The sequence below is a fragment of the Amphibalanus amphitrite genome, unplaced genomic scaffold, assembly GCF_019059575.1.
Source record: "Amphibalanus amphitrite isolate SeventyFive unplaced genomic scaffold, NRLGWU_Aamphi_draft 000341F_arrow, whole genome shotgun sequence".
NCBI classification, from domain to species: domain Eukaryota; kingdom Metazoa; phylum Arthropoda; class Thecostraca; order Balanomorpha; family Balanidae; genus Amphibalanus; species Amphibalanus amphitrite.
The window spans coordinates 493,788-509,028 of NW_024881836.1; the positions used below are offsets into that span (position 1 = coordinate 493,788).

A 15,241-nucleotide genomic window follows, 5' to 3' on the forward strand; every position below is an offset into this window, starting at 1 on the left:
AAGGTTTGTTCTATGAAATCTAGCTCTCGATAATTTACAAATTATGCTCATAATTACAAAACAAAACAAAAGAATTTTTTATTATGTACTGCTTGTAACATTCCACAAGATTTAAATAGCCACACTGCCTTGTTTATTAGTAAGTGGCTCTGCACCCCACACCCACCTCACGGTCAGCTTTATAACCGGCCACACCAGACCACCAGAGTCGGCTGGCTGGTGTGGCCCAGATGCGCCGTCATCCGGGCGCCTCGTGTCCTCCCGCCCCCACCCCCGGTCAGCCGGGTACAAACGGGACCGGGCGTGCCCCCGCGCACCACTCGAGCCGTCGGCAGTCCCCGGTCCGGTTCAGCGCCTCCCCGACCTGACCCGAGGAGCTCGAGATGTCGACCAGCGGCGCGCAGGAGGTGGCTGGAGAGAAGGAGCTGGTCCACCAGCTGATCCACTGCGGCAGCTTCGAGGAGGTGCTGCAGCAGTACGACCAGACCGCCGACACATACGAACAGGTGAGTCTCTGAGCGGCTACACACGGGACTTATTAGGCATGTGAGGCAGCTTTGCTAATAATACAATCAAGTGGGTTGATTTATTGACCTCCGACGGGATTCGGGAACATTGGTTCTTTCTGCAACCGCTGAATGATATCATGCATTCGATGTTGTTGATAAGCTCAGCGAGAAATAATATCAGTTCAGGCACCTAAAATGAAACCCCGTACCACTGAGGGCGGGAGCTAATCACCTATGATTTTGTCCCTCACGGAAAACTATGCAGCGGGACTGCGGCTGCAGAAACTCCGCTAGCTCTGTCACTGTGAGGTAGGCAACCCGCACGGCACGCGCCGCCGTTTGGCTGCAAAAACAGCCTAAAGTGCTGAGTGTTTGGCACCACCATTCGCTCTTTCTATACATGAGCACATTGTGTAGAATCTAACTCTAATCGAAATCTCCCATCAATATCAGCAACAGTAAAATCCGTTCATTTTAGAAAACGACATATTTTATGTTATCATGTTCGTCATTCACATCCCCGACGCCGCGTACGACTGGGGGGCTCTACAGAGCCTCCCTCTCGTTTTTTCTGCACTTATCTTCTAAACCGCTGGGCGTATTAAGATGAAAATGACAGTGCCCTTCGGCTGCATTAATTTGACACCTTGCATCCAAATACAAATTTCGTAGTTACCATAGGTCGGCCGTAAATGACGTCAGAATGACGTCAGTCGTCATGTTTGGATAATTTTGACTCAAAACATTTAACTACGGCAATCGCTTTCAAGAGCTCAGCTTCTAAGCTAGATGCAGTTGCTTTGCATGGAAGGACTCAAAATACACAGGGCGAAAATCGAAATGCACCTCTTTTGGACGAATGTCGTAAAACGCTCTCAAACATCGGTTCATAGGTAAATATGACACACTGAATCGGAAAAATGCACCTGTGATTCCTCTGTGTCTCCCTGAGCCCTGAGGTCATCTCAGGTCATGAACGGTCACCAGCAGTTTTTGACTATAACTTTTGATAGAGACGTGTTAGAGGTGAAAACACGTCAGATGTATTCAGCTCGACGATACGAATCGACTGATATGCAGCATGACCCTTTCCGGTCAGGTCATGACCTTGACCTGAGGTCAGCATTTCAAAATGACCTTTCAAGGTAAAAAAATCGACGTGTCTCGACGAGAGGAACCAGTGGCGCGGGAACTTCCTCCAGACTGGGGGGGCTGAACCATAATAGAAATCAACCTAGGGTACCCCCAAATCTAGTTTTCTCACCGGTTTTAGGCCACTTATTTTTCAGACATTGGCCTTTCCAACAACAAAAAAAAACGAAAAATTTTTCAAAAACTGAGGTATTCCGTCTCAGCTGAGTGAAGAAACTACCGTTTTGGCAACCTGGAGTAAAGGTTTTAATCTGCCAAATCAGTTGCCGAGCCAGTGAAATAGGTGGATTTTTCACTTACATGCTTTCTTCCTTTGTGACCCACAACCCCTAATTTGGGGAGGACAAGCTGCCCAACGGTTCCTGGCCTCATGAAACGTTGTGGGGCACCGCCCCCACGGCCGCAGAGTTGTGGGGGCAAGCTTCCCCCACTGCCCCCTCCCCCGGTTCCCACGCCTATGTATGAATCTATGATATTATGTTGGTAGATTTCCGATTTCGATTCCTCCAGCTGGGGGGCTCAAATAGGGGAAGGAGGGTGAATTGCGCCACCTTAAGGAAAAACGCTAATTGTAAGAAAACCACTGGAGATGTAAGCATGCACTGGTAACCATGTTAAAGAGGAACTCATTGGCTACGATTTAAGAGCCTCCCGATCAATTAAGAATGTTTCGTTTGCTTCTGACAGCTGCTTTTCAGAAACATGCAAAAGGGCGCATTTACCAACAACTGCTGTAAATTGCGCCAGGGGGATGGCGCAATTAGAATCCAATTGCGCCCTCCTTTAACATGGCTAAGCAAAGGAGACGGAATGCATACACTCCGGCATTCTATGCCATTGTGGCTTACTTGAACATGTATTATGTGAATCAAGCTCGATACATAATAAATGTAGATATAAATTGCGATGTTTTTTTTTGCGCAGGTAATTAACTTGACTTGTGTCCGGTAGGTATGCTTGTGAAGTGGAACAAAAACGTTTGATGTAGCCGACTAGATATATATGAACGTATTCGCCTAGACGGTTATATTTTCAATCGTTTCTCTCAAAATTAATATTTTTTATTGCTTCTACAACTTTTTTGACATCAGTTTTTACTATGTATCATAGCTGTCACCTCTCACGCCTGTGTCCATGTTAAAAATGCCGTATTTTGTCAATTACACCGCAAGTTCATAGCCCAAATGGCAGCTACATTATAAGTTCGATGAGAGAAATAAGTTTTGGACTGACGATGGCGGGTTGCTCCCCTGTCTGACATAAAACTCCTTCTTTATTGCAATCAGTTAATGGTGCATTCATACTGTCGTGATACAATAGCTACACCATTATTCTATTTGCGCCCCCCTGGCGCAATTGCCATGGGCGCAATTAAAATTGAGGTACTTTTTAATAAAAGCGTAGAAGTTACGATAAAGATGCTGAAGGATGTTTACTGTTTCAGTGAAATATAATGAAAAGAAGATTTTTCTTTCCAAATATCACTCTCAAAATCACACATGTATCGCCTATTTTTATAGCCAACGGTTCAAAATGCTGCAAAAAAGTTAAGAAAACGCCGTAATATCTTTGATGGCGTAATGAGCCTTGCTGATTGGCTTCATCGGAGAGCTTGGGCCATAAAAGGAACTTACCAGTGGTGAAAATAATGTTTTCGAAAACAAAATACTTAACATGCCATTGAATTCGTGGGAATGTGGGCGGGCGCAATTGGTTCGGAGGGCGCAATACACCCACTTTCCCCTACATTACGAGCCCCCCTAGCCGAAAAGCTGGGGGGGCTCAGCCCCCCCTAGCCCCCCCGGTTCCCGCGCCACTGAGAGGAACACGATGATGCCAAAGGTATAATGTCGTGGCTCTCGAGCCGCCTGGGGGGGGGGCATAAAGTTGCCCCCCTTTACGTTTTGTAAAATATCTCCGAAACCTGATAAGCTACGAACGTGAAACTTGGCACAGCTTCAAATGAATACCCAGGCAATGTTTGAGGAAAGTTTGGTGGTTGTAGCTTTTAAGATCACGTCACAGTGACGTCATAAAGTTTTGTCGTTTTCCGATATGGACCGTTTCTGACGTCGCTGAGCATGAAACTCAACTGTAAATGAACTACATAGACAGTCACCTGCTGTCATCCTAACACATCTAAGTACACTTCCAACTAGTTCCTGACCAATAATCCGTCCTTTATATTCAGTCTGATATATCGGATATATCGTGAGGAAACTAAGAGTCGCAGATCTATAAATCTATAATTTGACTTCTGACGTCACTGTGACGTCATTTCGAATTGGATCGACACCAAATTTGGCCACAACCTCGGCTAGGTATTCAATAAGATGTGTGCAAAGTTTCGTCTCTCTATCTCTTCGCGTTGCGACGATATTGTCGCAGAAGTAAAGAGGGGCAACTCTATGAATCTATAGGGGCCCTGACACTTGCACGATTTTGTGGCACGCATTGGCACGAATCGAATCGTGCCCGTGCGCAAACTAGTTGTGAACTGACGTGAAGTGTGCGTTAACTCGTCGTGACTTCGTGCCACGCCGGGGCAAAAACTTTGAAATGTTCAAAGTTTTGGTCACGACAAAATTTCGCAACCGGATCGTGAACTATGCGCAAACTGTTCGTGAACTCGTCGTGAACTCGTCGGGACGGTGCGGGAAGTGCGTAAACTATGCGCAAACTATGCGAAAAGTATTCGTGAACTCGTCGTACATACATACCAGCCGGTGCCAATGTGTGGATCTCGGCTTGCTTCGCAGCGCGAAATTTGGGATTGTTTGGTGTTTTTCCCGAGTCGATTGGACGCCTAGATGGGAAGTAATGACCGAAAATGTATTTAACGGGTCATTTCAGGTCAAAGAGGTCAAACTAGGTCACACGGGCTCATGTTAGGTCACAGAAGTCAAATTAGGTCACACGGTGTCAGGTTAGGTCACAGAGGTCACCATGAGGTCACGATGGGTCACGCCAGGTCGCAGAGGTCAGCCAAGGTCACGATAGGTCAGTCCAGGTCAAACTGGTCACATTAGGCACGGTCAGGACATTTGTGTCACTGGAGGTCACGATGGGTCTTACCAGGACACGGAGCTTACAGCCTTACATTAGTGAATGGGAGGTCCCATTTTTATATGGCATGCCTAAGTCGGCACAAATTGCGCAAACTTGTCGTGCCAATGCGTAAAGTGCGTAAACTATGCGCAAACTATGCGGAAAGTATGCGTGAACTCGTCGTACCAGTTTGTGCCAATGTGGACACTGATGGGCACGCATTCGTGAATCATTCGTGAAATCGTCGTGAACTGGTCGTGCACTAGTCGTGAACAGTGCGGGAGCCATCCCAGTTCGTGCACGAAAATGGCACGGCTTGCCACGACAAAATCGTGACCAAAAGTCGTGCAAGTGTCAGGGCACCTTATGATTGTACGTGTAACCACCATGCTCTTGGCGTAGAAAAGCTGCTATGGTGCAGGACTCCCCCGGCGTGGCGCGGAACATCAAGACATGCCTGTCTGACTGCTGACAACTGTGTAAGTAGTGTGTACCGTGTCCGTTTCAACTTTCAGTAGATGATTTGTCATATAACGACTTCGACGCGCTCGTTTCAGTATTTCGTCAGTAACGACTTCGACGCGCCGCGGCTGGTGGCAGAGGCCGTGCTTCATCTGTATCCTGCCGACGGCGTCGTCGCCCGCGATCAGCTGCAGGTCATGGATCTCGCCTCGGGCACCGGCCTCGTCGGACAAAGGGTCAGTGGGCGACGGGTCTAGCGCACCAGCACAGAGTTCTGGCGTACCGAGTGTGTGTGCACTCTTATCCGCAGTTGGGGAGGCCGCGGGAAGGGCACGACTTAGCAGCTCGATAAACACAGCATTGTTGACAGCGCTGCAAACCAGTAAAAACTGGTAAGGCGAGCTGTGCAGCTCCGGTGCAAACTGGTATTAACTGGTATCGAGAGGCTCCGTTATTATTGGATGAGCTCCAGGGACCTACAACAGGTAAGAGTGGTCACGCTTTGGTCTTGGGGCGCTTTTGGTGGTCACGGTGAGCAAGGCAAAGCTCCTTTCAGTTCAGCCACGGCACGATGGACGAATCCTTACCCCTTTTGTCGGTCAGATCGATGGTGAAAGGATAGGGACGGTCCCTTCCTCACTCCTTCAGATCGATAAGGAACACGATGAGAACGGCTTCTTATTCGTTCAGCTCGACAGTTGATAACAGTTCCTCAGCGGTCAGATCGACAGGATAGACGGTTCTTCAGCGGTCAGATCGACAGGTGAAGACGGTTCCTCGGCAGACAGTAGGACAAATGAAGACGGCAGCATGGTTCCTCGACGGACAATGGGACAGGTGAAGATGGTTCCTCGATGAACAGTGGGATGGGTGAAGACGGCAACACGGTCCTTCGGAGGACAGCGGGACAAGTGAAGACGGTAATAATTAATACGGTTCCTCGGTGAACAGTGGGACAGGTGAAAACGCTAAGACGGGTCCTCGGCGGACAGTGGGACAGGTAAAGACGGTAACACGATTTTTCGGCGGACAATTTGACAGGTAGATAAGGACGGTTCCTCGATGAACAGCGGGGCAGGTGAAGACGGTAACACGGTTCCTCAGCGGACAGTGGAACAGGTGAAAACGGTAAGACGGTTCCTCGGCGGAGGATGGGACAGGTAAAGACAAGTAACACGATTCCTCTGCGGACAATTTGACAGGTAGGTGAAGACGGTTCCCCGGCGGATAGCGGGACAGGTGAAGGCGATGATAAGGTTCCTCGGCCGACAGTGAGACAGATAACGCAGTTCTTCGGCGGGCAGCGGGACAGGGAACCTGGATGTCCGAAGATAATTGTTCACTTCCTATGCAGCGGTTAAAAAAGAATCGTGTGATTAGTAGACCTATGTAAGAAGCCAATAGGTTTCACTCATCCGTCTAAAGATTTCCAAAAGGAAAATATATTGATCAAGTTTACATTCCTGAAAGTCGCATGACCCATTAAGCACCTTTTTGTTACAGCCTGTTGTTGGCAGCCTGTATGCAATTGTAGCATCAAAAACCGCATTATTAGAGTAATAGGACATGGTATTTACAAGCCATGTACTAGCCTCTACCGAAGCACTATTAAGGCAGGCACGCTATAACATCAACAATAGATAAGAAAACATACATTTCAGAAGTCTAAGAATTTGTAACTGCTGTCAGCAGTTCAGGCAATGACCTACTCAGCCCTCCCGGCCGGTAATTTTCCAGCACTGGGTTAGCGACTGCGGGCCCATTGACGAACCCCCGACCACCACCAACTGGCGACAACCCGGTTCGGTTCTCGTCACCGATGACAGCAGCGCGTCGTATAACGCCCCTGAAGCAGACCGTATTGATCCCGGACTGTTTATTGTAGCATTGAAGGCTGATTGTAAAAACATAGGGTAATGGTCGTGTCAGTACCCTCGGGCATAGCTGTGGTTCATGTTACGGGAGCAGACCGCTGTTGGCATGCATGAAAACAGTTTACGTTTGGGCCGTTTTTAGAATGTACTTGGCCATAGTCAGGTGTTTAGCTTGATGGTCACGGTGGTTACGAGTGAACACCACACCGCTTTGGTCTGAAGTTGAATTATTTTTGGTCCGTGAGTCTACCTTCTAAGTTCTAACATTACGTGTCATTTCTGAAACACATGCCACTCGTGCCATGTCTGACACATGTATCACCTGTGTCATTTCTGACGTCACCCCCTGTCTTTGGACAGCTCCACGATGCTGGCGTGCGCCACATTGACGGTTTGGACGCCTCCAATCAGATGGCCCGTATAGCCCGGTCCCGGGGCGTCTACCGGCACATCTTCAATGTAAGTCACACATTCAACGAGGGAAAAGCGAGCACACGTATGTCAATAGCGTATGCTAGTTAGGTGTAAAATATTCTTCAAAGATAGGGAAGGTTATACAAAACAGGTTATACCTATAAATGCAATTCCAGGAAGTCGAACTGTAGTGATGTTTTTTTTACTGCGCCTTATATATTAACGTGCTGATGCTCAATGCTTTAGGGAGCTAAATACCTAACCTTGGGGTGACACGACCTATTTCAGGAACGGCTTGAGGCATCGTCAGAGCTTCCATCCGCTACTGTCCCGACTCCTGAACCGGCCTGAATCTCGTTAGTACATTTATATAAACATGCACAATGTATAGATGCTCTAATGAAGACATGAAAACGTTGAATTCGATGCATTTAGTTTACCTTTCGCAGTGTAATGTGTCATGAGAGACGCCTTTATTTCATCCCGGATTCATCCAATCCAATCATTAAATTAAATATCATTCTAATAAATTATACCTAAAATGGCAATTTATTTTGATCGATGGTTAATTTAACCGTCGAAATGCGCTCTTTATCTCTTTATGTCAATGCCTTATTGGAGACAAGTGACGCTTTGTAATTGAGGATAGTACTGTTAGCTCGATAGCTGAAGGTGATTTAAAATATTAATAAAAGGTGATTGCCTCATTTCCAACATTAAATCAATAATCGAAGAGAGGAAAACAGACAGAGATTGAGAAAGGAAGAGAGAAAGAGAGAGAGGGAGAGAGATAGAGAGAGATATATAGAGATAGAGAGAGAGAGAGAGGGAGGGAGAGAGAGAGATAGAGAGAGAGAGAGAGAGAGAGAGAGAGAGAGAGAGAGTGAGAGAGAGAGAGAGAGAGAGAGAGAGAGAAAGGAGAGAAAAAATAATTTATGACCCAGGACCCTGTAAGCTGCGGCTCCTACCATGCATGATGGATTGTACTTCGTACATACGAAGTAGGTCCACATACGAAGTATGTGGACATATGTCCACACTCCACTGTGCGTGTTCTGTGTCCACACTGTCCACTTCAATCCACATGCGTTCCGTGCTCCACACTGTGCGCTCCGTATATGTCTACACTCCTGACTCCACAGTGTGCGTTCCGTATATGTCTACACTCCACAGTGTGCGCTCGGTTCTCCACAGTGTGCGCCTCGTATGTCCACAGCGGCAGTGAAATGTGGCTATTGGTGCGCGGGGAGCGGAGCCCTGCCGCGCCGAGCTGCGCCGGAACGCAGTAAATAGGTAAACGGTCAGTTGTGAGTGCCACGAGTGCCAACTGCCCGTCAGTCATCTATATGACCTGGGTCAGCTGTGTGACCTGAGTCACCTATGTCAACCAATCAGCGATATCATTCGTTACTGCATGCTTGTCGTTCGAGGGCCAAGCGTCACAATCTCAACGACTGTCGACATTACAGCGAACATGCAGCCATTCAACAACACGAGCGGGGGAATTTTCGGCGAACGGATCAGCTAAGTCTGCACGTGCGAGCACTGACGCGTCAATATTGTTCCGTTTTAGGAGATCGTGGATGAATCTAAGCCGTTGGACATAAAGGAAAACACTTATGACGCTGTGACAATTTCCGCTGGCTTCGTCAAAGGACATCTTCCGCTGACTGCCCTGGATGAGGCGATTCGCATATGCAAGCCGGGTGAGATTTAGACAGATCTGCCAGCGGCTTTTGTCGTACTCAAGACAGAATATATTTATATCGAATTTAACTTAAATTATTTAAAATGGTTGATTTGGTTTAGAATAGATGCGTGTGAGCCCGCTGACAGTATGTACGGCTCCCCTGCAGGCGGCTACGTCATCAACTCGCTGCGTTTCGAGTACCTGGTGACGGTGACAGAGTTCCACCAGCTAGAACCCCACATGGACCGACTGGAGCAGCGCGGACTGTGGCGTCGCGTCGACCGCTACGTCACCGACCGCTACTTCCAGGGCGTCAAACAGGGCATCACCTACATCTACCAGAAACTGTGAATGGGTGTCTCACAAAGGGCAGCAAGTACATTTACCAGAAGATGTGAATAAGCGCCTCAGATTGGGTATCACGTACATCTACCAGAAGCTGTGAACGAGTGTTTGAAATAGGGCGACGCATAGGTAAATCATGCCAGAACTGTGAACGAGCGTCTAAAACACGGCACCAGATGCATCTTCCAGAAATTGTGGACGAACGTCTAAAATATGGCATCACCTGCATCTAACAGAAAACGTGAGCTGAAGGGATGAAGGAAATCATCTTTGCCTGTGTGCCTGTAAAGAGCTGTATGTAAATCAACCTTGAAATGGGACAGTATCTAACCAGTATAGCGCCTTTTGGGGCGACTAACGGAGCGAGCGAGAGGGTGAGCCTTGCACGTGCGAAATTTCGAGGGGGTACCTTCAACTGACTTGTGCACGGCACCCTGCTAACCGGTCTCTAGCGATGTGCCAAATTTGAGCACAATCGGCCTAGCCGTTCTCGAGATCTGGAAGCGGCACCCTGCACGTGCGCACGTGCAGAATGGGTCCCAACTGACTTGTGCACGGCACCCTACTAACTGGTTCCTAACCGTGTACCAAATTTGAGCGCCATCGGTCCAGCCGTTCTCGAGATCTGGAAACGACCCCTGCACGTGCGCACGTGCAGCAGCACCCCAACTCTGGCACATGGATGGATGGAGTGCCTAGTGGGTGCCTACCTACATGCCAACTTTCAGCGCAATCGGCCAAGTAGTTACCGAGATATTGCAACAATTACAAAACTGACACCTCTTCGTTTTGCGCGTGGCACGTGCATAAGGGGTCACCCACATGCATCGGGAATAGTCCAATACTTGGAAGAAGGAATGAAGCTACCCTACAAAAATTACCCCGTGTAAATCGCCAATCGGTCAAGTGGTTGCTGAGATATAAGCGTCGCAAAAGCGTCCGCACGGCCGGCCGGCCGGCCGGCCGCTCATACTCAGAAATTTCCGTAATCTAAGGAAAGACTACGCTCGCTTCGCTCGCTCCGTAATCATTTAATGCTGCCAATGTGAATCAATTATCCATCAAATATGCTCGTGCACCAGCAAAATCAATGCGCATTACACGGGGACGCACCGAGCTTAATGCAAATTATGTCAGTGCGCATTTTTGTTTATGTTATGCATTTCCTTATCAACACGTAAGTACTTAACAGTTAACAGAGCATCATCTGATCCTGTTATATAATTGCAGAGTATACTTGAGCACCACTTGCAACATTCAGGATGTGTAAACACGCGACATCAGAACAGCTGGGTGACGTCTAATCTAGGTAATGTAACTGCTGGTGTCGAGAAGGAGCTTCCAGCTGTATCCGAATGGATTAGGTATAGCCGACTTGTGGAGACATCACATTTGCATTTACCTGGCAATATATATGTTTAGGTATGAGGAATATAATATTTTATATGAATTGCATTCATTCGTTCCTGTCCACATATAATGGATTTTTATAGGCGTGGAAAATGTAGCGTATAAAGGCGCATGACTCCGTGTTGTCGAACCGACCATGCACCTCAATATATACAACGGACGGTGTCGCGCGTTTGAATGCTGGCACATTTAATACTATATGGCCCTATGTGCAATGTGAAAATAACTGCAATGTATGGCTGTGGTCAACGTGGGTGTGTACTGCGCATGGAAAAGGTGCTACAATGTCATGTTGTTTATTGCTCACGGCTTCATTGGGTTGACGCTACAAATACAGACGCTTTCACTCTTAACATATGTATACTGATAGTAGGTAAGGTACTGATAGTAAAGAATATAACAAGGACGGATGTTGCGGGGCGGTGGTTCAATGACCCCGACCATTACACAGCGGGCGCTGGAAGGAGGGCCTGCTTTGACGCCGCGGAACGGTGGCGGCCTGTTGGACCCGGTGGCGACCCCCCCCCCCCCCGACGAATATATGCGATAGTTATCGAACGTTTATACCGAGATATAAGGAGCGTAAAACTTTCAGCACCTCTTAGCCCATCTCTCTTGATTTTTTTTTTTTCAGGTTCAAGCTGGGTCGAAATAAAACAATTGGGTCTAGCCCCTAATGTCGTGAAGGGTCGATTTTTTAGGCGCTTGCAAATTTCGACGTCAAAAACGTCAGCTTCAAGCTGCTGACAAAAGTAGAGGTAAAGTCGATAGGTATCAGGTCAAGTTAGGTCAGGAGAGCCAAGAAGAGGCACCAATACCTATGCAATGCCCTAATACATAGGTAACACGGAGCCAATACCTATGCATTAGGGCATTGCATGAAAGCAAGGCAACGGTGAAGGGTGAAGTGCATACTAGCGCATAATTATCCGTAAAAGGAAATAAGAGCCTCACTTTCAGAAGCTCTGCAGAGCTTCTGAAAGTGAGGCTCTTCGGGACCTGAACAATGGTTGGTCCCGATTTTCCCGAGTTTTTGGTCATTGGCTTGACCTGGAAGGACGACCTATGACCTAAGACCTGAAAGTTGGGTGTCATCGACTTCCACTCGTTACAGGAAACGTCTTCAATTTTTTTCCGCTCTAGTTCGATCGGGGACATCGCCACGCACTTTGTATGTGGATCGCTCTTAAATGTAAATACAATAGGTACAAATACAATACAAATACAAGATTTTTTTGTGCATGTGCTTTCCATTTCGTGTGTTGCTACTGTAACACCGGTGGATCCAGAAAGAAGTCTTAGACGCTGCGGGAAGCAAAGGTAGGTACCTACCTAGTACCTACCCCCAAAAAAGTTTCTCCAATTTTCAAGAAACGCTAGGAACTCGATTCTCTATGCACTGCTAAGCAGTCTAAAATAAATTTTCCTTATAAAAACTGTTTTTTTTTTCATTCTCGAAAAACCGCAACATTTTGTCAAGTTCCGGCGCCTCGCGGGGGGGGGGCATTAATTAGCCCCAAATACCCCCAGAATTGTAACCACGCGCAACAGAGTGGTCTGGAAAAGCTGTCATAGGGGAACCATGACCATCCCACAAGGGGCGCCGTCGCCCATAGAAATGGGATGCGTGAGAGGGGCGCCTCTGAGGTCACTGAAGCGCCTACATGCGAGAGGGGCGCCCATGAAGCTCATATATGGACTTCATGGGCGCCCCTCTCGCATGTAGCCTCTCGCACGCTCCTATACCTAATAGGAGCGCCTCAATGCAAAAGAGAGGCGCTTGTGATCATGCATACAGCATAGGGGCGCCTGTGAGGCCTATAAAGGGGCACCTGCATGCGAAAGAGGGGCACCTGTGACTGTGAGGGCGAGGCTTATAGGGGTGCCTCTGAGGCCTATAGGTAGTAGAGGAGCGCTCACATGCTGCAAGGGGGAGGCGCCCATGGAGGCCATATTGGCGTCTCCAATGAAGGATCTCGAACACTGGTGGGTTCCGTGAAAGCCCCGATAGGGCTTTCAATTTTCCCCTGAAAAGTGAAAACGCAAGTGCCTGCATGCCAAAGAGGTGCACCTCTGAGGCCAATGGAAAGAGGAGCACTTGGACGTGGTGAAGCCCATCGGGCCGCCTTTGACGTCTATAATGGCGCCGCTGATGTCCGTAGGGGCGTCTCTGAGCGAAAGAGGGGCGCCTAGGCTTTTAGGGGCGCCTATGATGGCCATAGGTACGGCTTCATGCGAAAGACAGGCGTTTATAAATCTCAAAGGAGCGCCTAATATGCGGAAAGTGGGATGCCTGGGTAGGATGAGAGAGTCATTTGGGTAACGTTTCTCAGGGACGGTGCCGCAGGTAGATGCTGAAAAGAGATGGGAAAGAAAGGCGCCTTCTCTGTCAAGATTCCTTTAGGTACTTCTCCCTTCTGAGCCCCTAGAAACCGGTGCAGAGTTTCCGCACTGTCCGCTTAGGCGGTTACGCCCATACCCCTGACCCTGGATCCGTCAGTGTACTTCAGAGCCTATTTTAAGGGAATTTGACTGGGGGGGGGGGGGGCAACCTGGAAAATTGTCTTAAATAATCCATTAATCCTCGCCCGTATTGGTGTTTCCAGTAGCGAGCGTATAGGGGGGGGGGGGTCCGTTGGACCCTCACTAGGGTGGCACTTAAAAATCAATTTTTGATTTTAAATGCGTGCGGGTGGTTTTCCAGTTCCTTTCCCGTAAAAAATAAGGGAGGCAAATTTTTATGGGAAAATATTTAAGTTTAGAGGTCGCGAATCAAGGTCAAAGTTCGGATTTTGGTGGCAGATTTCAATATCATTAAAATCGTTTCGGACTTTCCTATTACGCTGTAATCGGATGATAATGGAGCATTTCCTAGTCATTTTCATATTGTTTTTTGATATTTCATGCAGCGCAGCTTCGGTCACACCAGAACGCTGGTCTATGTACTCCACTACTCAAGTGCCTCCTCTTTAGTAGATTATTGGCGCCTCATTGGAGGGAGGGGTATCATGGGCAACGGGCACCCAGATCACTTTGTTTATAGCCTGGTTAGCAATTGCAGTCGATCTTCGGGTGTCAGGTTAGCGTTTTCTGTGATCTTTTCAACGGCATGGAGGAAGAACTGGCGCTAATCTTTGTCTTTCATGAGTGCCAGTCCTACATCAGCGCCATGCCGCGCCTGGTGAAGTCATTCACCAACCGCAGCTCCCGGACTACACGAGCTGCGGTTTGGTAGCTGCTGTCCTCCCAGTGGCCTTGGTCATTGATGATGAGCCCCGCGTCCAGGTCGTGGATCCTTGAGAGCTTTTTGAACGACGATGTGAGGAAGCTCACCAAGGTCTCGGTCGCGAGAGCGGCGTTCATAGTGTCCACTAAGGACTTATGGGGAGGGTCCTCCCTCTCCTACAAGTCTATTGCCCGCACCATGTCTTGATTGAGCCCGAGGGTCGGGGTCTAAAAGCTCCAGAGTCACCAGGCAGCCGATCACTCAAGTACTACAGGTGACGGCCGAAGACCAGGACTGTCGCCTTCGACAGCTCCTTGTCGGGGTAGGTGCAGAACGAGTTCACGAAGGTCAGGTCCAGAGCCGGCGCAGTGGCAATAGAGTCCCAAACCAGGCGGCGGCGGCGGCGGCAAACTTGCAGGCAACGGACAGCGCACAGCGTTTGATGACCTGGGCCTCGGCCGCCGTCAGCCGGAGCCGCTCCCTGAAGAGGAAGGCATCCACAGTGCAGATGGTCTTTGCCATCCACCTAACTCAATGGAGTACTCTGAGGCGGAGAAACGGATGCCGTGCTTGGAACTCCGCCGAGAACAATTACGCAGAGCTTCAGAAGTTTTCGGTAGTCTTCCCGGAGCTAGGCATAGTCCAGCGATGGAAGCGATGGAAGCTGACCAGCAGCTCGTCCCACTCCAGAACGTCGTCGACCGCGAACGCCACCGGTGTGATCCTGTCAATGAAGTATGAACTCCCACCCGCCTTTGAAACTCTTAAACAGCCGGATGTAGAGGCCGCTCGAGATTCTAGGGCAGGTGGAGAAGGCCTTCTCTAGGCCCAGCTCTTACACGTGGTGCCGGCAGGCCAGCTGAAGGACGGGCCGATCTAGCTTCTGCTCGATAAGGGCTAAAGTACCGTTCACCAGCATGCTGTTCGCCGTCGTGGCGTCGAAGCAAAAGGCCACAGTTCCGCTTCTCCAGTTCTTAGTCCCCCAGAGCTGTGAGCATGGCCTCCTGTGCTTGGATGGAGGGGAGGTTGGGAACGGCGAGGAGCTTGGCCACCCCAATCCCTCCCCCCCCCCATCACCAGGACCTATGTAGAATCGGTCGACGCTCCATCT

General features: G+C 48.8%; 1 protein-coding gene across 1 annotated transcript; it reads left to right on the forward strand.

Annotated features, from left to right (window-relative positions):
• Window positions 1-207: 207 nt before the first annotated feature.
• On the forward strand, window positions 208-11,257 carry LOC122389006 (methyltransferase-like protein 27). The gene is made up of 5 exons (XM_043380665.1): window positions 208-506; window positions 5,267-5,407; window positions 7,406-7,504; window positions 9,033-9,165; window positions 9,316-11,257. Exons 1-5 carry the CDS (start codon window positions 384-386, stop codon window positions 9,498-9,500), a joined length of 681 nt encoding a protein of 226 aa, XP_043236600.1. The 5' UTR covers window positions 208-383; the 3' UTR covers window positions 9,501-11,257.
• The last annotated feature ends 3,984 nt before the right edge of the window (window positions 11,258-15,241 follow it).

Excerpts from the sequence above, each read along its gene's own strand:
- LOC122389006 (XM_043380665.1), top strand. The coding sequence starts at position 384 with ATGTCGACCAGCGGCGCGCAGGAGGTGGCTGGAGAGAAGGAGCTGGTC. Across the intron at positions 5,408-7,405 it reads CCGGCCTCGTCGGACAAAGG|CTCCACGATGCTGGCGTGCG; the intron begins GTCAGTGGGCGA and ends GTCTTTGGACAG. Across the intron at positions 7,505-9,032 it reads TCTACCGGCACATCTTCAAT|GAGATCGTGGATGAATCTAA; the intron begins GTAAGTCACACA and ends GTTCCGTTTTAG.